The sequence below is a fragment of the Thunnus thynnus genome, chromosome 24, assembly GCF_963924715.1.
Source record: "Thunnus thynnus chromosome 24, fThuThy2.1, whole genome shotgun sequence".
Taxonomy (NCBI): Eukaryota; Metazoa; Chordata; class Actinopteri; order Scombriformes; family Scombridae; genus Thunnus; species Thunnus thynnus.
The window spans coordinates 20,806,191-20,833,756 of record NC_089540.1 but is presented as its reverse complement, the minus strand read 5'-3'; the positions used below and the strand labels follow the sequence as shown (position 1 = coordinate 20,833,756).

The 27,566-nt window shown below is 41.5% G+C and overlaps 4 protein-coding genes and 1 long non-coding RNA gene across 5 annotated transcripts in view; 2 read left to right on the top strand and 3 right to left on the bottom strand.

Annotated features, from left to right (window-relative positions):
• Positions 1-149: 149 nt before the first annotated feature.
• arl11 (ADP-ribosylation factor-like 11) lies at positions 150-4,633 on the bottom strand. The gene is made up of 6 exons (XM_067583710.1): positions 4,481-4,633; positions 4,325-4,403; positions 1,472-1,537; positions 1,247-1,362; positions 960-1,137; positions 150-468 (listed from the first exon to the last, which is right to left on the bottom strand). The coding sequence occupies exons 2-6, from the start codon at positions 4,355-4,357 to the stop codon at positions 340-342; spliced, it is 522 nt and encodes a 173-aa protein (XP_067439811.1). The 5' UTR covers positions 4,358-4,403; positions 4,481-4,633; the 3' UTR covers positions 150-339.
• Positions 4,634-7,765: 3,132 nt separating this feature from the next.
• On the top strand, positions 7,766-10,988 carry eef1b2 (eukaryotic translation elongation factor 1 beta 2). The gene is made up of 7 exons (XM_067583708.1): positions 7,766-7,926; positions 9,046-9,168; positions 9,244-9,370; positions 9,455-9,521; positions 9,752-9,877; positions 10,274-10,341; positions 10,861-10,988. The coding sequence occupies exons 1-7, from the start codon at positions 7,847-7,849 to the stop codon at positions 10,945-10,947; spliced, it is 678 nt and encodes a 225-aa protein (XP_067439809.1). The 5' UTR covers positions 7,766-7,846; the 3' UTR covers positions 10,948-10,988.
• On the bottom strand, positions 10,279-10,968 carry LOC137177410 (uncharacterized). Its single transcript, XR_010926123.1, has 2 exons — positions 10,808-10,968; positions 10,279-10,447 (listed from the first exon to the last, which is right to left on the bottom strand). It is a non-coding gene; the product is annotated as an uncharacterized lncRNA (long non-coding RNA).
• Positions 10,989-11,116: 128 nt separating the features above from the next.
• zdbf2 (zinc finger, DBF-type containing 2) lies at positions 11,117-27,110 on the top strand. Its single transcript, XM_067583706.1, has 11 exons — positions 11,117-11,833; positions 14,569-14,659; positions 14,983-15,023; positions 15,136-15,166; positions 16,280-16,376; positions 16,463-16,620; positions 17,103-17,829; positions 19,773-19,898; positions 19,976-20,337; positions 22,227-22,380; positions 22,452-27,110. The coding sequence occupies exons 3-11, from the start codon at positions 15,002-15,004 to the stop codon at positions 23,343-23,345; spliced, it is 2,571 nt and encodes an 856-aa protein (XP_067439807.1). The 5' UTR covers positions 11,117-11,833; positions 14,569-14,659; positions 14,983-15,001; the 3' UTR covers positions 23,346-27,110.
• Positions 27,009-27,566, bottom strand: part of dytn (dystrotelin) — a 17,490-nt gene continuing 16,932 nt past the window's right edge. The window contains exons 14-15 of the mRNA XM_067583707.1: positions 27,306-27,566; positions 27,009-27,210 (exon numbers count right to left, since the gene is read on the bottom strand). The exon at positions 27,306-27,566 is cut by the window's right edge and continues 793 nt beyond it. Coding sequence (XP_067439808.1) covers positions 27,125-27,210; positions 27,306-27,566 — 347 coding nt within the window. The 3' untranslated portion in view covers positions 27,009-27,124. The remainder of the gene's footprint in view (positions 27,211-27,305) is intronic.

Sequence of the window (27,566 nt, the reverse complement as noted above, 5' to 3'; positions counted from 1 at the left end):
GAATTCACATGGTAAAACAGCATTCATTGGCTGAAATAATAAATATCAATCACAGTAGAGTCTGAAGGGTTTAAAAAACAGAAGAAAAATGTTTCTTTAAAGCTGAGATTTCATGTCAGTTTACATCCAAACAGCATGATTGATCGATGTCGTTGACAGAAACATTTTTTATTATTTTTCATATTCATTAAAGGGTGACATTTTATTTTGTCAGTAACGTTTTATTCAATATAAATAACTGTTGAGAATTTTAAAGTTTTTATCATCTTCTCCTTCACATCATTTGCCTCAGTTTGTCCATCCTCATCATAATCCTCCTCTCCTCCCCCACCTCCTCACTCAGCTCTTCTTGATGAGTTTGGCGACAGACATGAAGGCCTGCTGAAGGCCGAGTCCTCTCAGAGCACTGCAGGCCTGAATCTCCCACAACCGGTTGGTGTAACTGGGGAGGTCCAACTGTTTGGAGATCTGAGAGTGAGGAGGGGAAGGAATATGGTCACACAGGAGGAGGTTTAGGGGGGAGGATAGAGAGATAGATGCAGAAATAATTCTATTCTGTTCCTGTTCCCTGAGTATGAAACTCCTTCTGTTCCTGTTCCCTGACTAGGAAACTCCTTCTGTTCCTGTTCCCTGACTAGGAAACTCCTTCTGTTCCTGTTCCCTGACTAGGAAACTCCTTCTGTTCCTGTTCCCTGACTAGGAAACTCCTTCTGTCCCTGTTCCCTGACTAGGACACTAGCTCCCTAACCAGAATGCCTCTTCCCTCCTTCCTTGCTTTCTAACAAGGATGCGTCCTTGTTTTTTGTATCTGGACAGAGCAGAACTGGTTTATTTTGAGAAGGTTTTGTCTGGACCAACCTTCCTCTCAAACGTTTTGACATTATTATGTTTATCAACAACTGAGGTAACTGGGTTCTTCTTTGCTGATGTCACAGTGCATTGTGGGATGTGTTTCCTACCTCTCGTATGGTCATGGAATTGGGCAGGTCCTTCTTGTTGGCCAGAACCATCAGAGGAACTTGTCGTAACTTCTCATCACTCAGGACCCTCTTCAGGGCCTTCTGGGCCTCTGGGAGCCGGCCTGGATCACTACTGTCCACCACAAAGACCAGGGCCTTACAGTCGTCCAGGTAGTACCTGAAGAACAAGATTCATCAGTAATGACATGAAACCAGAGCCTTACAGTCATTCACATAGGGTTAGGGTACCAGAAGAAGCAGATTTGTTTGTTTGGGTTCATGTTTACCTCCAGTTGGGTCTCATGCTCTTTTGTCCTCCGACATCCCAGACAGTCAGAGACGTGTTCTTGTCCAGGTCCAAAGTGCCCACATTGAATCCGACAGTAGGTGACGTGTCCATCACCTGCAGGTTCAGACAGTCAGTCACACCTGGACAAACTCTCATATATTCACTCTCTGCCACTGAGCTTATATCCAACATTACAGTCACTACCTGTGGAGAGAAGTCTCACCTGTCCTGTCAGCAGTTTGGCCAGCAGAGTTGACTTTCCAGCCGAGTCCAAACCCATCAGGATCACCTGAACACACAGGGTAACACACAAGTTAATACACATTAACAGACGTGTTAACTCACATGTTAAAGTACATCTCAGAGTTCAGAGACACTTCAGGATGCTCTAAAGAAGAAGATTCATTCATCAGAGACTTTATAAATATATTCAGAAGGTTTCCGTCAAAGCTCCATCTTTTCTACTTTTCTACATAAACGTCCAAATCAGCAGCTGCTTGTGGTTTGGACCAATCGTGGCGTTTGGTGTGGCGGTAACTGACGTTATTCAGGTGGAAGATGGACGAATCTCACCTGCCAACAAACACGATGCCAAAGACGAGCAAAACTATTCCCAAATGTTCCCAAATGTTCCCAAATGTTCCCAAATGAGGTTTGATTCAGTGAGTCAGGAGACATAATCTGCCTCAAACATCAACATCAAACTAGATTTATTTTAATAACATTATTGATGATTTTATTTGTTGCTGATGTTGAGCTGAAAGTTTATTTAATAAAGGTTATAAATGGAACTCAAGTACAGTATTTTCTTTTTATAGTACTTTGAGTCCTCATGGTTCTCATGTTCAGAAAATACATAAAACATAAGAGCTGAAATACAGTTGTTTCTGTGATCTGCAGGATGCTTTTTATCCAGGAAGTCATTACATATGACTCTTCACTGCTAGCAGTTTAAATAAATCACATAATTTTCTTTCCCCCCCAATTGTACTGCAAAAAGAACACATAAAACATTGAAAATTGTATTGCAGTTTGCAAAATCAAACATATACAATAATTACAAAAAACCTCTGTGAAATCCTGTGAATGTTGTTTATATAACAGATTAAAATGTTTTCCACCTCATTCCAGTTCACACATAATCTCATCTTCTTCTACCAGTTTCAACTTGTATCACCAGCAGAGCTCTGAGTCTGCTCACATGTTGTAAACATCACATCCTGGTTTCTCTACAGGAACCAGCAGACTGTGGCCTGTAAACACCTGATCCAGGTGCAGAGGTGGATGAAGTACTCAGATCCTTTACTGCAGTAAAAGTACTAATACAGCAATGTAAAAATACTCCATTACAAGTAAAAGTCCTGCATGAAAAATCCTCCTGCAGTAAAAGTACATAAGTATTATGAGCTTGATGTAGTTAAAGTATTGCAGTAAAAGTACATAAGTATTATGAGCTTGATGTAGTTAAAGTATTGCAGTAAAAGTACATAAGTATTATGAGCTTGATGTAGTTAAAGTATTGCAGTAAAAGTACATAAGTATTATGAGCTTGATGTAGTTAAAGTATTGCAGTAAAAGTACATAAGTATTATGAGCTTGATGTAGTTAAAGTATTGCAGTAAAAGTAGTGGTTTGGTCCCTCTGACTGATATATTATTATATATGACATCATTAGATTATTAATAGTGAAGCATCAGTGTTAGAGCAGCATGTTACTGTTGTAGCTGCTGGAGGTGGAGCTAGTTTACACTACTTTATATACAGTTAGCTAGTTTAGTCCAGTGGTTCCCAACCTAGGGGTCGGGCCCCTCCAAAGGGTCAGCAGATAAATGTGAGGGGTGGTGAGATGATTAATGGGAGAGGAAAGAAGAAAAAACAAAGTTCTGATACACAAATCTGTTTTCAGTTTTTGGACTTTTTCTCTAATCTTTGATTTTTGCTGAAATATTGGATCATTTGAACATTTATTGAAATGAAAGCATGTGAGAAGTTTAGAGGGAAAAATCACTATTTGGTGGAGCTGTTAACAACTCATAGACATGTGAAATGTGACCCCGACTACACACTGCTTTTTGTAAGACGTCAAAAGACAAAAAGGTTGGAAACCACTGGTTTCATCTTTAACAATGTGTTGTATTTTAAAAGCTTGTTATATTATCCATTGTGTCAAATCTTCATCTGAAAAGTAACTAAAGCTGTCAAATAAATGTAGTGGAGTAGAAAGTACAATATTTCCCTCTGAAATGTAGAAAGTAGCATCACATGGAAATACTCAAGTAAAGTACAAGTACCTCTAACTGTACTACAGTACAGTAGTTGAGTAAATGTACTGAGTTACTTTGCAAGACTCTGCAGGTGCAGGAAATGAGCCACAGAAACCTGGATGCTGTTAGAATCATGAGAACCAGGACTGATCCTGTTTCATACTTCAGTTTGATCCAGAACACTTTGTTGTGTGTTTACATGTCGAGGCTTCATGTTCACATTTTGAATCTTTGTTAGTTTTCTGTGGAAACGTTTGTATGTGAAACCATAAAGAACCAGGAGTCACATCCTCAATAACACGACTCTTATCTGTAGACTGTCAGCTGATGTTATTTACAGACAATATTTCACTGTTAAAGTCGTCCGTCTGTGAGCGCTCAGTTTCCATGGCAACCAGCCCGCTACAGTCTGATAACTGAGAGCCCAATGAACCACAGTTTGAATATATTTACATGTATATTACATCATTAAATAATCGCATCATATTACTGAAGTTATGATTCAAGTCCATTAAACATTTTGAATGTTTAACACGTTTATTACATTTTTCTGTGATATATTTTGTTTCTGTGTTCAGTTTGAAGCCAAAGAAATGGGTGAAGAGGAGGAAGAGGAGAGACACAAGATGAAGATACAACCACAACGTGCATCCTGTCTGCTTCAACGTAAACGCCGTTACTGACAGCAGCTGATGATGTCACAGCGGTCTCATGTTCGCTAAACCTTTATTCAGAACAGACAGGAGCCTGTCAGACACAGTGCAGGGCAGCACGCCCAGTGAACTCTGTTCAGGTGAGGTAGTTAAAGTTACCTGAGGAGAGGTGGAGCTGCGAGCCTGACCCATCACTCTTCTTCTGCTGTTTTATCCTTTAAACTGTTTTCTTCTTCTTCTGCGGTGGAGTCACGACATCCAAACATCAGACAGATGAGCCCTCTGCTCTGAGCTCTGTGTTCAACTGAAACTCACCTGTCTAACATCATTCAGGTGTGTGCAGGTTCATTCACGCTGTCGGCCAATAGCGGAGCAGCTTCCAATCAGAGCGGGTCATGTGACTGTGTGACAGGTCTGACAGCATTTTTGTGTGTGAGGTCGGTCGAGTGTGTCGCCTGTTCTCACCTGAAACTGATCTGAGATGATTTACATCACATTTACATTTACAGCAGCTGCTGCAGGTCAGTTTATAAAGACTTCCTGCTTCTGTCACATTAAACAAACTGACTGCAGGTCAGTGAACATTAATATTCACATTAAACTGTCGTTAACAACGTTAATATTGTTTTTACTGAAACAGGATGAAATAATGTTGTAATTGACAGTCTGGTTGTTTCAATAACAACAACATGCTGTAATGAAACCGCCTGTTATTTTATCATCTCAAGACAAAATGTTGGAAATAATTCACTAAACTCTGACTGAGAGAGTTTTAACATTTCAAGTCAAGCCAGTTTTATTTGTATGTATAATATATAAATGACAGATTATCCTCAGAGAGCTTAACGGTCTGTATAACATCTTCTGTCCTCAGACACTCTAACGAGGAAAAACAGTTATAAATGTTATAAATGTTATAAGTGTTATAAGTGTTATAAATGTTATAAATGTTATAAATGTTATAAGTGTTATAAGTGTTATAAATGTTATAAATGTTATAAGTGTTATAAATGTTATAAGTGTTATAAATGTTATAAATGTTATAAGTGTTATAAGTGTTATAAATGTTATAAATGTTATAAATGTTATAAGTGTTATAAGTGTTATAAATGTTATAAATGTTATAAGTGTTATAAATGTTATAAGTGTTATAAATGTTATAAATGTTATAAGTGTTATAAGTGTTATAAATGTTATAAATGTTATAAATGTTATAAGTGTTATAAGTGTTATAAATGTTATAAGTGTTATAAATGTTATAAATGTTATAAATGTTATAAATGTTATAAGTTTTATAAATGTTATAAATGTTATAAATGTTATAAATGTTATAAATGTTATAAGTGTTATAAATGTTATAAGTGTTATAAATGTTATAAATGTTATAAGTGTTATAAGTGTTATAAATGTTATAAATGTTATAAATGTTATAAGTGTTATAAATGTTATAAATGTTATAAGTGTTACAAGTGTTATAAATGTTATAAATGTTATAAATGTTATAAGTGTTATAAGTGTTATAAATGTTATAAGTGTTATAAATGTTATAAATGTTATAAATGTTATAAGTGTTATAAGTGTTATAAGTGTTATAAGTGTTATAAATGTTATAAGTGTTATAAATGTTATAAATGTTATAAGTGTTATAAGTGTTATAAATGTTATAAATGTTATAAGTGTTATAAGTGTTATAAATGTTATAAATGTTATAAATGTTATAAGTGTTATAAGTGTTATAAATGTTATAAATGTTATAAGTGTTATAAATGTTATAAATGTTATAAATGTTATAAGTGTTATAAATGTTATAAGTGTTATAAATGTTATAAGTGTTATAAGTGTTATAAATGTTATAAATGTTATAAGTGTTATAAATGTTATAAGTGTTATAAATGTTATAAATGTTATAAGTGTTATAAATGTTATAAGTGTTATAAGTGTTATAAATGTTATAAATGTTATAAATGTTATTAGTGTTATAAATGTTATAAATGTTATAAATGTTATAAGTGTTATAAGTGTTATAAATGTTATAAATGTTATTAGTGTTATAAATGTTATAAATGTTATAAGTGTTATAAATGTTATAAATGTTATAAGTGTTATAAATGTTATAAATCTTATAAGTGTTATAAATGTTATAAGTGTTATAAATGTTATAAGTGTTATAAATGTTATAAATGTTAAGTGTTATAAATGTTATAAATGTTATAAATGTTATAAGTGTTATAAATGTTATAAGTGTTATAAATGTTATAAATGTTATAAGTGTTATAAATGTTATAAGTGTTATAAATGTTATAAATGTTATAAGTGTTATAAATGTTATAAGTGTTATAAATGTTATAAATGTTATAAGTGTTATAAATGTTATAAGTGTTATAAATGTTATAAGTGTTATAAGTGTTATAAATGTTATAAGTGTTATAAATGTTATAAATGTTATAAGTGTTATAAATGTTATAAGTGTTATAAATGTTATGTGTTATAAATGTTATAAATGTTATAAGTGTTATAAATGTTATAAATGTTATAAGTGTTATAAGTGTTATAAATGTTATAAATGTTATAAGTGTTATAAGTGTTATAAATGTTATAAATGTTATAAGTGTTATAAATGTTATAAGTGTTATAAGTGTTATAAATGTTATAAATGTTATAAGTGTTATAAATGTTATAAATGTTATAAGTGTTATAAATGTTATAAATGTTATAAATGTTATAAGTGTTATAAATGTTATAAGTGTTATAAGTGTTATAAGTGTTATAAATGTTATAAATGTTATAAGTGTTATAAATGTTATAAGTGTTATAAATGTTATAAATGTTATAAATGTTATAAGTGTTATAAATGTTATAAATGTTATAAGTGTTATAAGTGTTATAAATGTTATAAATGTTATAAATGTTATAAGTGTTATAAATGTTATAAATGTTATAAGTGTTATAAATGTTATAAATGTTATAAATGTTATAAGTGTTATAAATGTTATAAATGTTATAAGTGTTATAAATGTTATAAGTGTTATAAGTGTTATAAGTGTTATAAATGTTATAAATGTTATAAGTGTTATAAGTGTTATAAATGTTATAAATGTTATAAGTGTTATAAGTGTTATAAGTGTTATAAATGTTATAAGTGTTATAAATGTTATAAATGTTATAAGTGTTATAAATGTTATAAGTGTTATAAGTGTTATAAGTGTTATAAATGTTATAAATGTTATAAGTGTTATAAATGTTATAAATGTTATAAATGTTATAAATGTTATAAATGTTATAAGTGTTATAAATGTTATAAATGTTATAAATGTTATAAGTGTTATAAATGTTATAAATGTTATAAAGGCCAGAGAGCAACAGAGAGGAATCTAATGACAGAAATACAACATTTACCTGTTTGATCACCTGACCTGAGGAACAGTTGTCATGGCAACAGAGAGAGTAATAGGCCACCTGGTGGATCTGAGTTACCTGTTCACTATATTTCCTCCACACCAGACTCCTCCTCCTCCTCCTCCTCCTCCTCCTCCTCCTCCTCCTCCTCCTCCAGGCCCAGCGGGAAGGAGGCGGGGCGGTGTACGGTGAGGAGGGGTCTGTCTCCCGGTATAAAGCCGGCCCCTCCCGCCTCCTTCCTCCTTCTTCTTCTTCCTCCTCCGGCGGCTCTTCTTCTTCTTCACCATGGGCTTCGGTGACCTGAAATCCGCCTCCGGCCTTAAAGTGCTGAACGGCTTCCTGTCGGAGCGCAGCTACATAGAGGGGTGAGAGCCGGAGAGTAGAACCGGTAGAAACAGTAGAGACAGTAGAAACAGGAGAAACAGGAGAGACTCGGCGCCATCTTGGCTCCGCGTTGAGCTAGCCGTTAGCCACAGTTAGCCGTTAGCTACAGTTAGCCGTTAGCTACAGTTAGCTGAACAGAGTTTAAAGATGGAAAATAAATCGATACGAAGCTGTAAACTGTCTATCAGTCTGAAACATCTGCGAGCTGATGGTGGAATTAAAGTTTAGTTTAATTTAGTTTATTTATAATTCAGTGTGACGTGAAGAAGCTTCATGCTATCCTTGTTTAGCATCGAGCCACATGGTGCTAACAGCAGAAACGACAACGTGTCACTGAGGTTACTGTGTGTTGTCAGATTATTCACTTTAAACACGTTAAAGGACAGTTCACAGTTTATCAAGTGAGTCTTAAACCAACAGTCAGTCATCAGATGAACATTAAAGCTGTTTATCTGTCTGTAATCATTCCTGCTGTTCATACCGACCATTAGAAGATCCTTCATAATGACCTTACTATGTAACCCACAGTCCTCCTTCTGTGCAAACATGTATTTAAAGTTTATCTGAAGCTAATATGAAGCTTCAGCGTCCAAATGAGTCAAATCAAGTAGATATCTTTCAATACAAATGACTGTGTGGACACACTGTGGATTTTATCCTCCATCACTTCCATTGAAAACACATTTGAAGGATCTTTTAATATCCAGTATGAACAGGAGGAATGATTACAGACACCTGACTGCTGCTTTAACACGCTGGGAACACTGGGAACACTGGGGACTCGTTCACTGAGCAGCTGAATCTTGTGGATCAATGAAAGTATCAGCTCAGATCATCTCTTCATCTTCATCTTTTAGACGTCGTTACTGACTAAGATGATTGATGTCCAATAAGAGTCCAGTTCTGTTTTCACACATCAAATCCAAAGGAAAGGATCTTTAATATCCAGTATGAACAGGAGGAATGATTACAGACACACCTGTCCTTCAACTGTCCTGGTTTACCTGCAGGAGTCCAAACTGTGAATAAAATGTTTCAGGTAACAAAGTCTTTCTGATTTCCTTCAAGTGTTTTAATTGTAGTTCATCTTGTGTCCTCAGGTACGTCCCGTCTCAGGCAGATGTTGCCGTCTTTGAGGCGATCTCAGCGGCGCCCCCGGCCGACCTGTGCCACGCCCTCCGCTGGTACAACCACATCAAGTCCTATCAGAGCCAGAAGAGCAGGTGAGGACAGTGATGTCATCAGTGTGGGCACGCAGGTGTGTGACACCAGAGGTAACCCCGCCTCCTGTCCGTCAGTCTTCCAGGTGTGAAGAAGCCTCTGGGTCAGTACGGCCCCGCAGGTGTGGCCGACAGCACATCTGGCTCCGCCCCCGCCAAGGAGGAAGATGACGACGACATCGACCTGTTCGGCTCCGACGAGGAGGTGAGGTCATAAACGACGCGGCGGTCAGTGGTTTGGTCATGTTACGGCGTCGTGGGTTAAATCTCCCTCATCTTTGACTTGCAGGAAGACGCAGAGGCGACCAGGCTGAAGGAGGAGCGTCTGGCTGAATACGCCGCCAAGAAGGCAAAGAGTACGTTATCAATCGGTGATCAATATCAGTAATGATTAGACTGAGGTGAGCTTGTAGAAAGCTCAGGAAGCAGCTGACTAAATGGACTCTTGATGATGATCCAATCACCATCTTTCGGCTGACTGTCTGATGGACACCTTTCTTACCTGAGAGAGTCTGCGTCCTCCCATCAGAGCTGTTGTAGTCATCATTGGTTTCCATGGTAACTGACTCCTCCCCTTCCTCCTCAGAGCCCGCCCTCATCGCCAAATCCTCGATCCTATTGGACGTCAAGCCGTGGGACGACGAGACGGACATGTCCAAGCTGGAGGAGTGTGTTCGCAGTATTCAGATGGACGGGCTGGTCTGGGGACAGTGTAAGAAAACTACAGTGGTACTACACACAGTACTACACAGATATACAGTAATACTACATGTAGTACTCAGAGTATCAGCATCAACAGGAGGGATTCCTGTGATTGGTTGTGACAGTAAGTGCGGCGCGTCGTGCAGCCGCTGACGTGCAGACTTGATGATGATCTTACTTCACCATCTTTCGGCTGAAGATGTGATGACACTTTCTGATCTGAAAACTCGACACGTCACGTTCTGAGTGAAGTCAGACAGTAGTGATAAAACTCAGCTCCACTTCCTGTTTGTCTTTAAAGGTTTATTTATATAATATTAATTAATTATAGGTGTGTATTAAGACAATGAGTTGGGTGTGTTGAAGGAAGTCATGTGACCTATTTGTCACTCCTGTGTTCCTGCAGCTAAACTGGTCCCAGTTGGTTACGGCATCAAGAAGCTGCAGATCAACTGCGTGGTTGAAGACGACAAGGTGAAAACTCTCCTGTGATTTATACCTGTTTACATATTCTTAGAAAACTGTTGTTACATGTTAACTTCATTTACAGCGAGAACCTGTTACTAACCTGTGTTCTCACCTGCGTTGTCTGTGTTCTCACCTGCGTTGTCTGTGTTCTCACCTGCGTTGTCTGTGTTCTCACCTGCGTTGTCTGTGTTCTCACCTGCGTTGTCTGTGTTCTCACCTGCGTTCTCACCTGCGTTGTCTGTGTTCTCACCTGCGTTGTCTGTGTTCTCACCTGCGTTGTCTGTGTTCTCACCTGCGTTGTCTGTGTTCTCACCTGCGTTGTCTGTGTTCTCACCTGCGTTGTCTGTGTTCTCACCTGCGTTCTCACCTGCGTTGTCTGTGTTCTCACCTGTGTTCTCACCTGCGTTGTCTGTGTTCTCACCTGTGTTCTCACCTGCGTTGTCTGTGTTCTCACCTGCGTCTGCGTTCTCACCTGCGTCTGTGTTCTCTGTGTTCTCACCTGCGTCTGTGTTCTCTGTGTTCCAGGTGGGAACAGACATCTTGGAGGAGCAGATCACAGCTTTTGAGGACTTTGTTCAGTCGATGGACGTCGCTGCTTTTAACAAGATCTGAAAACACACATCACACGAATAAAAAGCACTTCAACAGAAAAAGTTCTCTGTGTTTATTTCAATTTATTTCTAAACAGTTTGAATCTGTTTGGAGAAGATTGTTTTTACAGGAGCTGATATGAAACATGATCATCCAGCTGGTGTCAAACATTTAGTTCTTCATATTTAAAGTCTTTCTCTGTTAAGTGATTTAATACTGTGTGTAAATCATCCCCACGCTGTCAGGAGTTAAACTCTGGAAAGAGGAAACAAGTTTGTTCTGTTTCTATATTTACACCAAATGTGTCTGAATTTTTAAAATATTAACATGAAATTGACTAAACTGATCAGTTTCATATTCCTACATGATGGTTTCAGTTTCCAGGCTGCTGTGAACAGAAATACTGAAGTTGATTAATTTAAAAAAAAAAAAAAAAAAAAAAAAATTTCAAGAACAAAATGTAAGATATTTAATCCCCAAACAAGGTCAGAGTGAGTGTATAAAAGCCCACAGAGCTGTCGGAGATTTTATGTTTGAAAAGTAACCAAAACTAACTGGTGTAGTTTCAGATTTAATGTCATTTTGTTTAAACTGTCAAGAGTTTCTAGTTTTAAAATGTTTCGGTTTAACAGAATATAAAGTGATTGAAATTGATTAAAAACCATCTTAATAGTTGTAGTTCTCCGTGTGACCTGTTACTGTAGATTTAAACAGGAACAACAGTCAGTAGCAATAATCAGTATGTAGTTCTCTCTGTGACCTGTTGGCGGCGGCATCAGCGCTCCTGTCAGACTCTCCCGGGGTTTTAGCAGCAGAAGAAGAAGCGGACCGGAAACTAAACAGAGCAGCGCGCGGCGGCAGGAAGGAGACTTTATTCTGTCTGAAAGTAAACAACAACAAACAACAGGTAAATAAACTGATCAATCATCGATCATTGATAATCCGTCTCATTACTGTGAAGCAGCCGATCAGCTTCTTCGTGTGACAGCTGCACAGCTAACAGGCTAAAAGCATGCTAACAGCTAGCCGGCTGCTAAGCTAACAGCCGAGGTAACGGCGGAGACACGTCACCAGCAGCGTCACCGTGGTTACCATGGTTACCGCGAGGCTCGAGCCCGGGTCGACCCGGAGATAACCCGGGTTCGATGTGTCGCGTTCAAACGGAGCTGTTAGCGCCGAAGCTAGTTAGCTTCGTAACAACAGCCAATCACAGCGCGGTGCGGCCTGTCAGCCAATCACAGCGGAGTCACAGCTGTGCTGTGATTGGTCAACGTCAGAGAGTCAGTTTGGCGTCAGAAATAATCAAAGTGTGATCAATAACCTGTTTAAAGAGTAACTGCACACCAAACACTGAACACGTGATCACACACACGTCTCTGTTGCCACGTGATGTTAATACAGCTAATTTTACAACAACACACATAATGTGTGTAAAAACTACAGTTTTGCTCTAAATTAATGTAATAATAATGAATTTATTGGGACTTTTCATTTGTAACGAAACTCAAAGTGCTGCAGTATTAATAACATAGAACACACAACATGAAGGAAGTGATAAGAGTTAAGATTTGTGTCTGCTTGAGTTTCTCTAACCCTGACGTAAGAATATTGTAGAATATTTCATATCAGCTGCTGAGTATAAATATCAGAACCACACAGAACCTTTACAGAGAGCCTTGACTGTTCTAGTGACGGTCAAAAGCCCCTTTTCCACTGCGTGGTATCAGTTCAACTCTCTGCTTGCCTTTTTTGGTTTTCTAGTAGGCAAAAGTTGTGGATAGTACCTGGCACCTGGTTGGTACCTAGTACCTGGTGCCTGGTTCAGTGTTTCCCCTATAATAGTACAGGCCTGGCGTGGGTTCTTGTTGGCCTGGCGTGCCACCAGGCCAACAAGAACCCACGCCAGGCCAAAAAATATTTTTTTAAATACCAAAAATAACACCAAATATCCATTAATTTGGAAATCAATAGCGTTTGGAAGCCTCTGAGCAGGGCTGTTTCGAACCGTGAGTCAACGTCTGTGTCGTTGACATGGAAACTGCAGGTTGCGTAGCTCCTTTTAAAGATAAGGGCAGTACGTAAGTGAGTTATTAAGCGAGAGAGCGAGCGTCAGAAAAGTGACAGTAAATGTGAGCAGAGCAGAGGAAAAGGTTTACAGTAAGGCTGTATTCAGACCAAATCAGGTGGTGCGGCGTTCAGCCGCAGGGTCGAGTGGAGGTGTGTGGGGGTGTGGGTGTGTTTATTTGTCTTCCGGAACGTAACCGCTGTGAAACAATCAGAAATTAAAGTTTTATTGATCTGATTCACTGGCAGTCTCTCTCTCACACTCTCTCTCGCTGGTGCTCTCTCTCTTCTCTCGTCTTTTTTTACAGTACAGACTACAGTGTGTCAGTTAATGGACGATGCAGCTTGGGGGTTAGTTCCGACGTTAGCAACAATAGGTTAGCCTAACCTGATGACGCTAAACAAAAATAGAAAATAGAAGAAATAGAGAACGGTGAAATTTGTGGCTGCTAATACCCCTTCCCCCCCGCCAGGCCAAACCACTCAACCAAGGGGAAACACTGCTGGTTGGTACTTGGTACTTGGTACCTGGTTGTTACCTGGTTGGTACTTGGTACTTGCTACCTGGTTGTTACCTGGTTGGCACTTGGTACTTGGTACCTGGTTGGTACCTGGTACTTGGTACCTGGTTGTTACCTGGTTGGTACCTGGTACTTGGTGCCTGGTTGTTACCTGGTTGGTACTTGTTACTTGGTACCTGGATGGTACCTGGTACTTGGTACCTGGTTGTTACCTGGTTGGTACCTGGTACTTGGTACCTGGTTGTTACCTGGTACTTGGTATCTGGTTGGTACCTGGTACTTGGTACCTGGTTGGTACCTGGTTGGTACCTGGTACTTGGTACCTGGTTGGTACCTGGTTGGTACCTGGTTGGTACCAGGAAGAAAATGAATCACAGAGGAAGAAAATGAAAGAATACGTCTGTCTCTGCAGTGAATCATCTGTTGAGTGTTTGATGGTTATTTATTTGTGCTTTAGAACGTAATCATCATGAGACAATCAGAAAATACGTTTTATTTCTCTCAACCACCGCCGAACTGTCTCTCTCTTATTTTCACATGTATTGTCAAACGAGTCTGGAAGCCGACAACAAAGCCTAACTTTACTTTTAACATTATCATAGAAGAGAAACGTCCGCCCCGAGTCCTAAACTGCTCCTACATTGATACGCGAGTACTTCCTTTTGTTATGGATGAATCGGCACACAAGCTGAAGCTGCTGTGCTGCGATTGACCAATCAGCGACTGTCACACTGTAAACCCCGCCCTACACTGAGGGGCTACTATCTGGTACCAGAAGAGTCGAGCCGAGCCGGTACCGTGTAGTGGAACGACGGACACACAGAGTCTCTGTTCGCTCTACATGTGTTCATGCTACACTGAGCGCTGGTCAGTCAGTGACCCCTGACCCCTGTCACATACCACGTAGCCACGAGGCCACGCCCCCTACAGTCACGCCTTGTGCTGCAGTTTTTAAATATTATGGGATGGTTTCCGGTGTGTAGTTACTCTTTAATGTTTGGAGGGTTAATGATGAAGATCAGGCAGGAAGACTGAGAGCCCTTTATTTGTCTCTCAGGCTCATGGACTCTGCACCTGGACCCCTCATCTGGTTACCGTTGGTTACAGCATGGAGCCGTCTAATTGGACACATACTTCACTGACTCCAGGTGTGATTAATGATCTCAGATAATCAATAAATTCAAGATGTCAATCATTGATTGCATTGATGACATCACTATGTCCATGATTTCTTTAAGGAACTTGTAACTAATGATAATAATAATAATTATAATAATGATGAAGATGATATGTTTGTATTAATTGTTACAGAGTTAAATGAATCATCTTATTGATTTCAGCTGATATTGATCAGTCGCTCTTTATATCACATTAATTGATCTGATATAACAGACTTCATGTTTCATAAAAATAATAAATGCTATATTATAATAACAATAATAAATAACAATATATAACGTGTGTGTTTCAGACCTTCAGGCAACAGCAGGATGTCAGATTCTTCTGATGAAGGTAAAAACTCAAACACTGTTTATCAGATTTTCAGATTTCATTCATTTCACTGTCTGGTTACATCTGGGTGTGTGTGTGTGTGTGTGTGTGTGTGTGTGTGTGTGTGTGTCAGATGACCAGAGGAAGGCGGAGTCTACCAGCAGGTGAGTCTACCTGTTGATTATTCTCATTAATGATAATGATGAAATTTAGCAGCTCATCTAACCAGCAGGCTCAGTGTGATTCAGTGTGTCGATCATGTGAAAACACCTAAGACAGGTGAGGTCTGTCAGGTGAGTCGACTCCAAGTTTGATTTGTTTACCAGTTCATAACCAACTCTCCACCTGAGGTCACAGGTGTTTGAAATCACCCGATGTTACCTGTGTTTCTGCCCCCTGCTGGCCAGCACATGATACTGACTCCATTACCTGTCTGTCACGTTCACACCTGAAACCATCAAACCATCAATCACGCCAACACGCTCACACCTGAAACCATCAAACCATCAATCACACCAACACATTCACACCTGAAACCATCAAACCATCAATCACGCCAACACGCTCACACCTGAAACCATCAATCACTTCAACACGCTCACACCTGAAACCATCAAACCATCAATCACGCCAACATGCTCACACCTGAAACCATCAATCACTTCAACACGCTCACACCTGAAACCATCAAACCATCAATCACGCCAACACATTTCACACCTGAAACCATCAAACCATCAATCACGCCAACACACTCACACCTGAAACCATCAGTCACTTCGAGACGTTTCACACCTGAAACCATCAATCATGCCAACACGCTCACACCTGAAACCATCAGTCAGGCCAACACGTTCACACCTGAAACCATGAAACCATCAATCATGACAACACGTTTCACACCTGAAACCATCACTCACGCCAACACGCTCACACCTTAAACATCAAACCATCAATCACACCAACACGTTTCACACCTGAAACCATCAACCAGCCAACATGTTTCACACCTGAAACCATCAATCACTCCAACATGTTTCACACCTGAAACCATCAACCAGTCAACACAAAGTACAATTTAAATCTGAGTGAAAACATTAAAAATCATCTGGTTTGCAAAATGTTTCAGATTTTCAGTTTTTCTCTTGTAAACTGAATATTTGTGCTTTGGTCGAATGAAACATTTTCTGATGTTTTATAAATTGAATGATCAATAGAAAAATCGATAATAAAAATAAGCAGTTTTATCTGTGAACATGTCTCTGTCTGTCTGGAAGGATGTGGGTGGAGTCTCAGCCAGGTCCATCCAGGTGTCAGCCCAGCAGACAGGGTTACTGTGGCTACTGCAGAGTCCTCTACAGCAACCTGGACCAGGTACGAACACCTCACCTATGCTGCTGAGTCATGTGACCTCTGCTGCAGCTCATTAACCTGCCGACGTCATCATGCGTCTCTCTCAGCACCTGTCCAGTCTCAGACACCTGGATTCTGTCCGGGCGTCCTCCCGAGGCTCCAGCAGCGTCTCCTCAGCCAGCAGCCGCAGAACCAAACTAACCCTGCTAGAGCGCTTCCTGCAGGATGTCCTGCAGCACCACCCACACCGCTACAACGACCCCAGGTAACAAAACAAACACATCTGCCCCACTACAACGACCCCATGTAACAAATTAACACATCTGCCCCACTACAACGACCCCAGGTAACAAATTAACACATCTGCCCCACTACAACGACCCCAGGTAACAAATTAACACACCTGCCCCACTACAACGACCCCAGGTAACAAATTAACACATCTGCCCCACTACAACGACCCCAGGTAACAAATTAACACATCTGCCCCACTACAACGACCCCAGGTAACAAATTAACGCACCTGCCCTGCTACAACGACCCCAGGTAACAAATGAACGCACCTGCCCTGCTACAACGACCCCAGGTTACAAAACAAATACACCCGCACTGCTACAACGCCTTAGATAACCAAAACAAACACACTCGCACCGCAACCCTAGATAACAAATCCACTTGACCTCAGGTGATGTAAACACGCACACCTATATTTATTTATTTACACCTGTGTGTTTTTGTGACAACCAGGCCGTCTCATGCCGACCTCCCATCAGTCTCTGCCCCTCCGTTGCCGAGGGAGGAGCTTGATGAACTCCATTTATCTGACGACAACAGCCAGTCACTGGGTACTCGTGAACACCTGTCCAGCTCTGATGACACATCCAGTCAGCCGGCCAATCAGCAGGAAGAGGCCGGCACCTGCAGCCAATCAGCAGACGGAGTCACAGATGGGGCAAGACAGGAGCTGCTGTCTGCACCAATCAGGGAGCAGGAGGGAAGAGAGACCAACCCTGCAGGGCACACACAGTCATCACACACTCATACCCCGCCCCCACACACTCAAGCTCTGCCCCGGCACGCTCAGGCCCCACCCTCTGTCCACAGGAAAGCCCACAGGAAGACGGACAGGAGGAAAAACAGCGACTCCTCCAACTCCTCACCTTCACCCTGGGGTCCTGGCTCTGGGCCCCAGGCCCCCTCAGAGCTGCGACCCTGGCTGAGGGTGGGCCCTGGCCCATGTTCAGGCCTCGGCCCCGGGACTGGCTCTGGGCCCCGGGCCCCCTCAGAGCTGCGACCCTGGCTGAGGGTGGGCCCCGGCCCAAGTTCAGGCCTCGGCCCCAGGACTGGCTCTGGGCCCCGGGCCCCCTCAGAGCTGCGGCCCTGGTGGAGCTGGCAGAAGGAGAGGTGGGAGGCTCATAAAGAGGAGGCCTTCTCCTCGGACCACACTGACCCTCTGGACCAAACCATCGAGGAGGTATGTCTGTCTGTTACCATCAGTGTTGTTGTTTGTCTTGTTTACGCATTATCTTGTTCACACCAGTTAATTATTTGTTCACAGAAGTTATCTCTTTACAGAAGTTACGATCTTGTTTACAGCAGTTATTTTGTTCACAGTAACTATTTCCTAGTTTACAGAAGTTATCCTGTTCACAGAAATTACTACCTTGTTTTCAGAGGGTACTATCTTGTTTTCAGAGGGTACCATCTTGATTTCAGAGGGTACCATCTTGTTTTCAGAGGGTACTCTCTTGATTTCAGAGGGTACCATCTTGTTTTCAGAGGGTACTCTCTTGTTTACAGAAGTTACTATCTTGTTTTCAGAGGTTACTATCTTGTTTTCAGAGGGTACTATCTTGTTTACAGAGGTTACTATCTTGTTTTCAGAGGGTACTATCTTGTTTACAGAAGTTACTATCTTGTTTTCAGAGGGTACTATCTTGTTTACAGAAGTTACTATTTTGTTTTCAGAGGGTACTATCTTGTTTTCAGAGGGTACTATCTTGTTTACAGAGGTTACTATCTTGTTTTCAGAGGGTACTATCTTGTTTACAGAAGTTACTATCTTGTTTACAGAAGTTACTATCTTGTTTTCAGAGGGTACTATCTTGTTTTCAGAGGGTACTATCTTGATTTCAGAGGGTACTATCTTGTTTTCAGAGGGTACTATCTTGATTTCAGAGGGTACTATCTTGTTTTCAGAGGGTACTATCTTGATTTCAGAGGGTACCATCTTGTTTTCAGAGGGTACTCTCTTGTTTACAGAAGTTACTATCTTGTTTTCAGAGGGTACTATCTTGTTTACAGAGGTTACTATCTTGTTTTCAGAGGGTACTATCTTGTTTACAGAAGTTACTATCTTGTTTTCAGACGGTACTATCTTGTTTTCAGAGGGTACTATCTTGATTTCAGAGGATACTATCTTGTTTTCAGAGGGTACTATCTTGTTTTCATAGGGTACTATCTTGTTTACCGAGGTTACTATCTTGTTTTCAGAGGGTACTATCTTGTTTACAGAGGGTACTATCTTGATTTCAGAGGGTACCATCTTGTTTTCAGAGGGTACTCTCTTGTTTACAGAAGTTACTATCTTGTTTTCAGAGGGTACTATCTTGTTTTCAGAGGGTACTATCTTGATTTCAGAGGATACTATCTTGTTTTCGGAGGGTACTATCTTGTTTTCATAGGGTACTATCTTGTTTACCGAGGTTACTATCTTGTTTTCAGAGGGTACTATCTTGTTTACAGAGGGTACTATCTTGATTTCAGAGGGTACCATCTTGTTTTCAGAGGGTACTCTCTTGTTTACAGAAGTTACTATCTTGTTTTCAGAGGGTACTATCTTGTTTACAGAGGTTACTATCTTGTTTTCAGAGGGTACTATCTTGATTTCAGAGGGTACTATCTTGTTTTCAGAGGGTACTATCTTGATTTCAGAGGATACTATCTTGTTTTCAGAGGGTACTATCTTGTTTTCAGAGGGTACTATCTTGTTTACCGAGGTTACTATCTTGTTTTCAGAGGGTGCTATCTTGTTTACAGAAGTTACTATCTTGTTTTCAGAGGGTACTATCTTGTTTACAGAGGTTACTATCTTGTTTTCAGAGGGTACTATCTTGTTTTCAGAGGGTACTATCTTGTTTACAGAGGTTACTATCTTGTTTTCAGAGGGTACTATCTTGTTTACAGAAGTTACTATCTTGTTTTCAGAGGGTACTATCTTGTTTTCAGAAGTTACTATCTTGTTTTCAGAGGGTACTATCTTGTTTACAGAAGTTACTATCTTGTTTTCAGAGGGTACTATCTTGTTTTCAGAGGGTACTATCTTGTTTATAGGAGATACTATCTTGTTCACAGAGGTAAGTTGATGTTCAGATGTTTGAAGTGAAGTAAATGTTTCATGTTTGTGTTGAACTTCAGGTGATTCAGGTGTGTTGTTATGGTGTCAGTTCCACTCCCTGCCAGCAGGAGGAGACAGAGAGCTTCCACATCAGCCCTCCTCTCTCCCTAGGAACACAGAGTGACGACTGGGACTCACCTGTGCAGGTAACTGTCAGGTAACTGCCAGCTGGAGGCACCAGTTTGTTCCGTTTTTGTTCTGAAGCTGGATCTTTTCTCTCCAGGTGGTTTTACAGCGAGGTCAAACACTCAGTGACACACCTGTCCAGGTGAACCAGACCGAGGGGCAGGACCTCAGCCATCTAATGGATGTTCAGGTGAACCTGGAGGACCAGGTGTATTCGTACCAGCTAGACTCCGCCCTCCACAGTGAGCAGAGGGTAGGGGGCGGGGCCAGGCAGGACAAAGGCTTCTGGAATCTTCCGATTGAGGAAGTGCTGCCGGCACCGGAACATATCCCAGAATCCTTCAGGGGGAAGACCTGGGCCCAGGTAGAACAGGAGGATGAGCAGAAGGTGGACAAACTGGTCCGACAGTTCAGACGGGGACGATTCATCTGCTACTTCGACAGCGAGTCTCTGGCCAGGTTATATACAGTCTGATATATAACATATATATAACCCATGCTGTTACATATAATCTAACATATACTGTAATATGCAGTCTGTCATATAAAGTAAAATATATTGTTATATATAATCTAACATATACTGTAATATGGTGTTGGATACAGGGCTCAACATTACGGTTTTTCCGCCTGTCCGGGACAAGCGTATGTTTTAATAGGATGAGTGGAAGAGAAATTTACTCGCCCGACCACACAAGTTAAAAGTCTTCACGTTATGTGCAGTGTTTCCCTACCATTGCCTGACCCCCCACACCTCCTGAAAGAAAGAAATAAAACAAATGTCACTAACTAGCGGGATAGTGGGAGTGCTTAAGGCATGTAAACGCTGTTTAGCCACTGGACTGGCTTCCTACTGCAGTGTGTTGTGGCTTCTGGGAGCGCTCGTTTTGTTTTTTGTCAGAGCATCCACCTGTATGTAGATGAATTACTGTTCTGAAAATATCTTTAAAAGCACAAACTGTCATCCAAATGTAAACTAAAGGACATCCTAACAAAAAAAAGTCAAAGCACAAGATTAAAACCTGCTATAAAAGGACTAACAGATCTTTGAATACAGGCACTAACACTACACAACAACTCTATTAACATGATGATTTCTACAGCTGTTAAAAGGTCGTTGACCTCAGTAACTGTTGGAAACACAGCACTAAAACGTTTCTAGGAAACAAAATGCTGATTCATCTATAACAATAATAATAATAACTTTATTTGTATAGCATCTTTCATACAGAATTAAGCTCAAATTGCTTCACATTAAAGAGATAAAAAACAAATGAGAGACATTAAGAACATTAAACAGGATTACATGTGTAGAATAAAAGGAGGCAAACAAGAAAACTGAAAACAGTGCATTGCATTAAAAGAGACGACAAGAATAGCTTAAAGAGGAAACAGCTAAAACTCTTAAAAGACATAATCAATCATGAAAAAATGGAATAAAATGTCTTAAAGATGGCGGATATGGTTCAAACATGATGCTATAGAAAGGCTAGGTTAAAAAGATACGTGTTATACCTTTTTTGATTTGGCTTTAAGTTTGAACACATTAATTCCTCATAAGTCAGTTTTGTTAGTTATATAACACTGATCTATATTAATAATACCAACCGCCACGTCCACGACACAGTTCCCGGCTGGGGGACACCTACTGCAGGTGACCCCCCACCGCCCCCCCCCCCACCCGTGTTTCTCACTACACTGACTCTCAAATAAAAGCAACATGCCAAAAAAACTCATCTTTAGTAATAGTAAAAGAAACATACTGTAATATGTTACAGTAAGAAAATACTAAAGGAAATAAGAAAGGAAGAGATGTGTTAAAGTGAGTAAGTGAAGTAGTTCTTCGTAGGGAGACCAGAAAGCAGAGCGTTACAATAGTCCTGCAGGGTTAGAAAGTGTGCAGTAGTGTCTCTGTATTGGCTCGAGGGAGGAACGGTCGCACTCTGGCAATGTTTTTAAATGATAAACTGAATTCTTAGTGATATTTGTAATGTGAAGTTCAAAACTGAGATCTGAGTCAAAGACGACAAGTTTTTCACCTGTTGACAGAGCTTCAGCACCAATGACCAAGACTTCAGTTTAGTCCTGGTTGAGCTGTAAAAACTTCTCTGCCGTCCATGACGTGATATCTAGAAGACAGTTAACGAGACTTCGACCGGCCGAGTCATCAGGAGACACGGCGACGTAAAGCTGTGTGTCATCAGCATAGTGATGGAAACGGATGCCTTTAATATTAATATTATTATAATGTGTTAACTTATATTATAATCTAACTTTAACTACTTCTGATATAAAATCAATATTATTGATTGAAAGTTTAGTTTTTCTGCTGATGTCATCACTGTCAGATACGGAAGGAGGAGCCAAAACAGGAAGGGGCACGGTGAGAACAATGGGGCGGGGTCAGATACCGGTGTCCTTCCCTTATTGGACCAGGATGAAGGTGACTCTGTGTGTGTCAGGAGGAGGAGGCGGAGCTTCAGAGTGGCGTCCAGGTGTCAGGTGAGTGACGAGCATTCAGTAACAGTCCTTGTCATAAAAACGTCTCCATCACCTATTTTTTCATTCTTCAGGTGGTCAAAGTGAGTCACAGCACTCAGACTGTGCGGGTGGTCGTCCCAGCTGTCCGTCAGCCAGAGGCCCCACCCACCGGTGTCGCTCCAGCCTATCAGGACGTTGCAGAGAGGACTCCTGACATGCAGAGCTGGCGCTGCCTTCCTCCATCGTACTCGAACATCATCACGCCGCTGCAACCTCGCACCTCTCTGGTTTACCTGCTCTGTTCCCCCACTGGCCCTGCCTCTACGTGCACACCTCCACCAGGCTCCACCCCTAAACGCTGCAGGAAGAAGAGGCGTCCGCTTGACCTCCAGGGGTTAAAGGTCAAATACAAACGTCTTCCTGTCAAGTTCTACGACCTCAGCAGCAACCGCATCCTGAAGAACGCCCCCAAAGGCTTCCTGTGGCGCAGAGGCTCCGCCTCCTCCACTCCCCCGCCACCGTGTGTCCGTCAGCTGTTCCGTAGTCTGAGTCCAGACCTGAACACCGAGAAGCTGCCTGGGGAGGGGGGCTCCGGCCCCTCCGTGGTCAAAAGTCAGAGGTCATCAGACAGTTTCAGCCACACCAATGGCAGACACTTCATCCTGGGCACGCTCAGAAGGGACTCCGCTCAGACTGATAAACAGGACACGGTGAGGAGGCGGGGCAGGACGTCTCAAGCCCCGCCTCCACCCCCGCCTCCACCCCCTCCCACCAGGTCGGAGCAGGGGAGGGGGGGGCGGAGGGAGAGGACACGGCCGCCGCCCCCCAAGAGGAGATCCAGGACTCAGGCCACGCCCCCACAGCCCAGGAGGGAAGGCCTGCGTCGGACAGGCACCTCCCTCCTGCCACCCCCACAGGCCCATCCCCCCTCACCCCGCCGGGGGAGGGGCCGGAGGGGGCGGGCCTGTGAGAAGTCTAGAAGGTAGCACACCTTTTCGGGTAGTAAGTTACCTTTTCTTAAAGGTAGCAGGATACCTGTTCAGTAGCAGGATACCTGTTCAGGTAGCAGGTTACCTGTTCAGGTAGCAGGTTACCTGTTCAGGTAGCAGGTTACCTGTTCAGTAGCAGGATACCTGTTCAGGTAGCAGGTTACCTGTTCAGATAGCAGGTTACCTGTTCAGTAGCAGGATACCTGTTCAGGTAGCAGGTTACCTGTTCAGGTAGCAAGTCACCTGTTCAGGAAGCAGGATACCTGTTCAGTAGCAGGATACCTGCCCTGGTAGCAAGTCACCTGTTCAGGTAGCAGGATACCTGTTCAAGTAGCAGGATACCTGTTCAGGTAGCAGGATACCTGTCCTGGTAGCAGGTTACCTGTTCAGGTAGCAGGATACCTGTCCTGGTAGCAGGTTAGCTGTTCAGGTAGCAAGTCACCTGTTCAGGTAGCAGGTTACCTGTTCAGGTAGCAGGATACCTGTTCAGTAGCAGGTTACCTGTTCAGGTAGCAGGATACCTGTTCAGGTAGCAGGTTACCTGTTCAGGTAGCAGGATACCTGTTCAGGTAGCAGGATACCTGTTCAGGTAGCAGGATACCTGTCATGGAGCAGGATACCTGTCATGGAGCAGGATACCTGTTCAGGTAGCAGGATACCTGTCATAGAGCAGGATACCTGTTCAGGTAGCAGGATACCTGTCATAGAGCAGGATACCTGTCATGGAGCAGGATACCTGTTCGGGTAGCAGGTTACCTGTTCAGTAGCAGGTTACCTGTTCAGGTAGCAGGATACCTGTTCAGGTAGCAGGATACCTGTTCAGGTAGCAGGTTACCTGTTCAGTAGCAGGATACCTGTTCAGGTAGCAGGATACCTGTTCAGTAGCAGGTTACCTGTTCAGGTAGCAGGATACCTGTTCAGTAGCAGGATACCTGTTCAGGTAGCAGGTTACCTGTTCAGGTAGCAGGTTACCTGTTCAGGTAGCAGGATACCTGTTCAGGTAGCAGGATACCTGTTCAGTAGCAGGATACCTGTTCAGGTAGCAGGATACCTGTCATGGAGCAGGATACCTGTCATGGAGCAGGATACCTGTTCAGGTAGCAGGATACCTGTTCAGGTAGCAGGATACCTGTCATGGAGCAGGATACCTGTCATGGAGCAGGATACCTGTTCAGGTAGAGGGATACCTGTTCAGTAGCAGGATACCTGTTCAGTAGCAGGATACCTGTTCAGGTAGCAGGATACCTGTTCAGGTAGCAGGATACCTGTTCAGGTAGCAGCCTCATTAATAAACTCAGGAAATTAAAGACAACATAAAAGTCGGGTGTTTAATGATCAAAGAATAATGATGTTATTGTTAAATCTGATCGATCTGATTATGAAAGAAGAATAAAAAATGTGTCATCTGTCTCCATGACAACTGGGCAGGAAATTGCTTGTTTCTCTGGAGTCTGAAATATGTCAGTAATTACAGGGTTCAACTTGAAAAACTTTCTTAAATGTATTAACAAATTGTTAAATTACGCATTTATAAACTCAAAGTATACAATTAATTATAAAAGATTAATTTCACCAGTTAATTCTGTTTTCTTGTCTTGAAATGACAGACTGTAAAATATATTTAAAACTCATTTAAACATGAGTGAAGTTACCGAAATCAAAGTTCAGATTATATATTATTGTTAAAAAATATATTACAGGGTTTCCCATACATTCATTTATTTGTGGCGGCCGCCACAATATCAGCACTGACTGCCACTTATTGATTTTCTATTTTTTAAAATTTATTTATTTTTTAAATTATTTAAAATGGGTGAAGTCTTATTTCATAGTAGAGCTGCATACAGCGCATTGATTCGCTGAGCCCCGTTGCCCCGCTCTCGCTCTCTCTCACACACACACAAACACATTGACAACGGATCCGTTTGTGAGTAGCCCCTCCTCTCCGTGCACACTCACGTCTCCCGCTGTCTGCTCTAACTGTTAGCAAGCAGCTGCTCTCACGTCTCCCGCTCTCTGCTCTAACTGTTAGCAAGCAGCTGCTCTCACGTCTCCCGCTCTCTGCTCTAACTGTTAGCAAGCAGCTGCTCTCACGTCTCCCGCTCTCTGCTCTAACTGTTAGCAAGCAGCTGCTCTCACGTCTCCCGCTCTCTGCTCTAACTGTTAGCAAGCAGCTGCTCTCATGTCTCCCGCTCTGTGCTCTAACTGTTAGCAAGCAGCTGCTCTCATGTCTCCCGCTCTGTGCTCTAACTGTTAGCAAGCAGCTGCTCTCATGTCTCCCGCTCTGTGCTCTAACTGTTAGCAAGCAGCTGCTCTCACGTCTCCCGCTCTGTGCTCTAACTGTTAGCAAGCAGCTGCTCTCACGTCTCCCGCTCTGTGCTCTAACTGTTAGCAAGCAGCTGCTCTCACGTCTCCCGCTCTGTGCTCTAACTGTTAGCAAGCAGCTGCTCTCACGTCTCCCGCTCTCTGCTCTAACTGTTAGCAAGCAGCTGCTCTCATGTCTCCCGCTCTGTGCTCTAACTGTTAGCAAGCAGCTGCTCTCACGTCTCCCGCTCTCTGCTCTAACTGTTAGCAAGCAGCTGCTCTCGTGTCTCCTGGTCTCAGTGTGTCTCTCTCTGGATGGCGGGTTGCTCCGGTTCTGGGTGGCCGTCATCCTCTGGCTCGTCCCTGCTTCTGTGTGTGCCGCAGACCGTCTCTCTCTCTCACTCTCTCTCTCGACTGCATGCTGAGCTATTCCTTAAAGTAGCTATGCGACTTGCAGAACACATTTTAGTTTAGAAAACATATTGAATTACTTTTTTTTTTAATTCCCTGATTCTTCAACTTGCAATACAATGGCGGAAACCTGCAAGTTGTCTCTAAGTCAGTCCATGTTGTTGACACAACACTCTCAGAATACAGCTGGGTTGTCAAGGTTAGCTGTACATAGCTGCCTGCTATCTGCAGTGGAGCATCTCATAAACAGTATGATTCAATAATTGATTTAAGAAAGCGAATCCCCCCCAGCCGGGACCACAACAGATAGAATATAATTCTGTGGGAAACACTGTAGTAATTCAACATTTAAAGACAGAATATATATTTATACATTTATTTTTACTTTGAGGTTATTAATGCATCAATTAAAATGAATCAATACATTTAACATACAGTTTTTATATCCACTAATTTGCAGATGGATTGTAATGAAACACCATAGAAACCTTCTGTCAGTTTATTAACGAGGCTGCATGAAGTCTACAGCTGCCAAACATCAATCATTTCATCTAATATTCATTTATTACTGTTTTATATCCTGTTCTAAGATTGAATCATTCATCATTTAAAAAACATCATGGAGGTAAAATTATGTTTTACAAACTTTTATTATTTGAATCTAAGACATTTTATTTTGTCTTGTCACATCATGAAAGTAAAAATTTTAAATGGATTTCAAATTTTATTCTTTTTTAAGACATGAAATGTATTTTTAATTTAAATTTTAGCGTATTATTTTGAAATGAAAATGAAAACTGGATTTTAAAATATTAATTTTAATGTGTACACATCATGCACACAAATGTAAAATAAAAGTTTGATGAAATGATTTTAATGTAATTTTGGCAGCTGCAGACTTCCATACGATTAAACAGCCTGAAGCTCGAGTCTCAGGTGAGACTTCAGGTACTGTTGTTGTTTCATTAATATCAGAACCTTTTGTACCTTTACACTCGTCTTTATTTATATGAATGTTGACAGAATAAACAGTTTTTATAACCTGAACATGAGTCACCTGTTCAGTGTCTCACAGCATCCACCAAGTGGTGAATCGAGCCTCCCACCTGCTCTGCAGCCTCCAGAAGCTCCGCCCCCTTCCTCTCACCTGGCGACAGGAAATTAAAAACATGAACGATTTAATCATGAACAGTTTGCTTGATGTCAGAAAGTGAGAGAGACAGACAGGTGAGTCAGACTCACCTGTCTGTCTCTCTCTCCAGCCGTCTGTCTCCATCACAGTCTTCAGTCTGTCTACAGTCTCCTGCAGCCGCTGCTCCGGACTACACGTCCCACAATCCTCTTCTTCAGACAGACAGGTGTCTTCTTCCTGCGGCTCTGCCTCCGGTGGTACATCCTGTTCTGCTAGTGGGCGACAGAGATACGTCTCAGCTGCAGGCTTCTCCTGCACACAGTGGCTGTCATGTGATGAAGGTGTGCCGCCCTGAGGGATTGTGGGAGATG

Excerpts from the sequence above, each read along its gene's own strand:
- arl11 (XM_067583710.1), bottom strand. The coding sequence starts at position 4,357 with ATGGGTCAGGCTCGCAGCTCCACCTCTCCTCAG. Across the intron at positions 1,138-1,246 it reads AGCATGAGACCCAACTGGAG|GTACTACCTGGACGACTGTA; the intron begins GTAAACATGAAC and ends CTTGTTCTTCAG. Across the intron at positions 469-959 it reads ATTCCATGACCATACGAGAG|ATCTCCAAACAGTTGGACCT; the intron begins GTAGGAAACACA and ends CCTCACTCTCAG.
- eef1b2 (XM_067583708.1), top strand. The coding sequence starts at position 7,847 with ATGGGCTTCGGTGACCTGAAATCCGCCTCCGGCCTTAAAGTGCTGAAC. Across the intron at positions 9,169-9,243 it reads TATCAGAGCCAGAAGAGCAG|TCTTCCAGGTGTGAAGAAGC; the intron begins GTGAGGACAGTG and ends CCTGTCCGTCAG. Across the intron at positions 9,522-9,751 it reads CGCCGCCAAGAAGGCAAAGA|AGCCCGCCCTCATCGCCAAA; the intron begins GTACGTTATCAA and ends CTTCCTCCTCAG.
- zdbf2 (XM_067583706.1), top strand. The coding sequence starts at position 15,002 with ATGTCAGATTCTTCTGATGAAG. Across the intron at positions 15,024-15,135 it reads GTCAGATTCTTCTGATGAAG|ATGACCAGAGGAAGGCGGAG; the intron begins GTAAAAACTCAA and ends TGTGTGTGTCAG. Across the intron at positions 20,338-22,226 it reads GACAGCGAGTCTCTGGCCAG|ATACGGAAGGAGGAGCCAAA; the intron begins GTTATATACAGT and ends CATCACTGTCAG.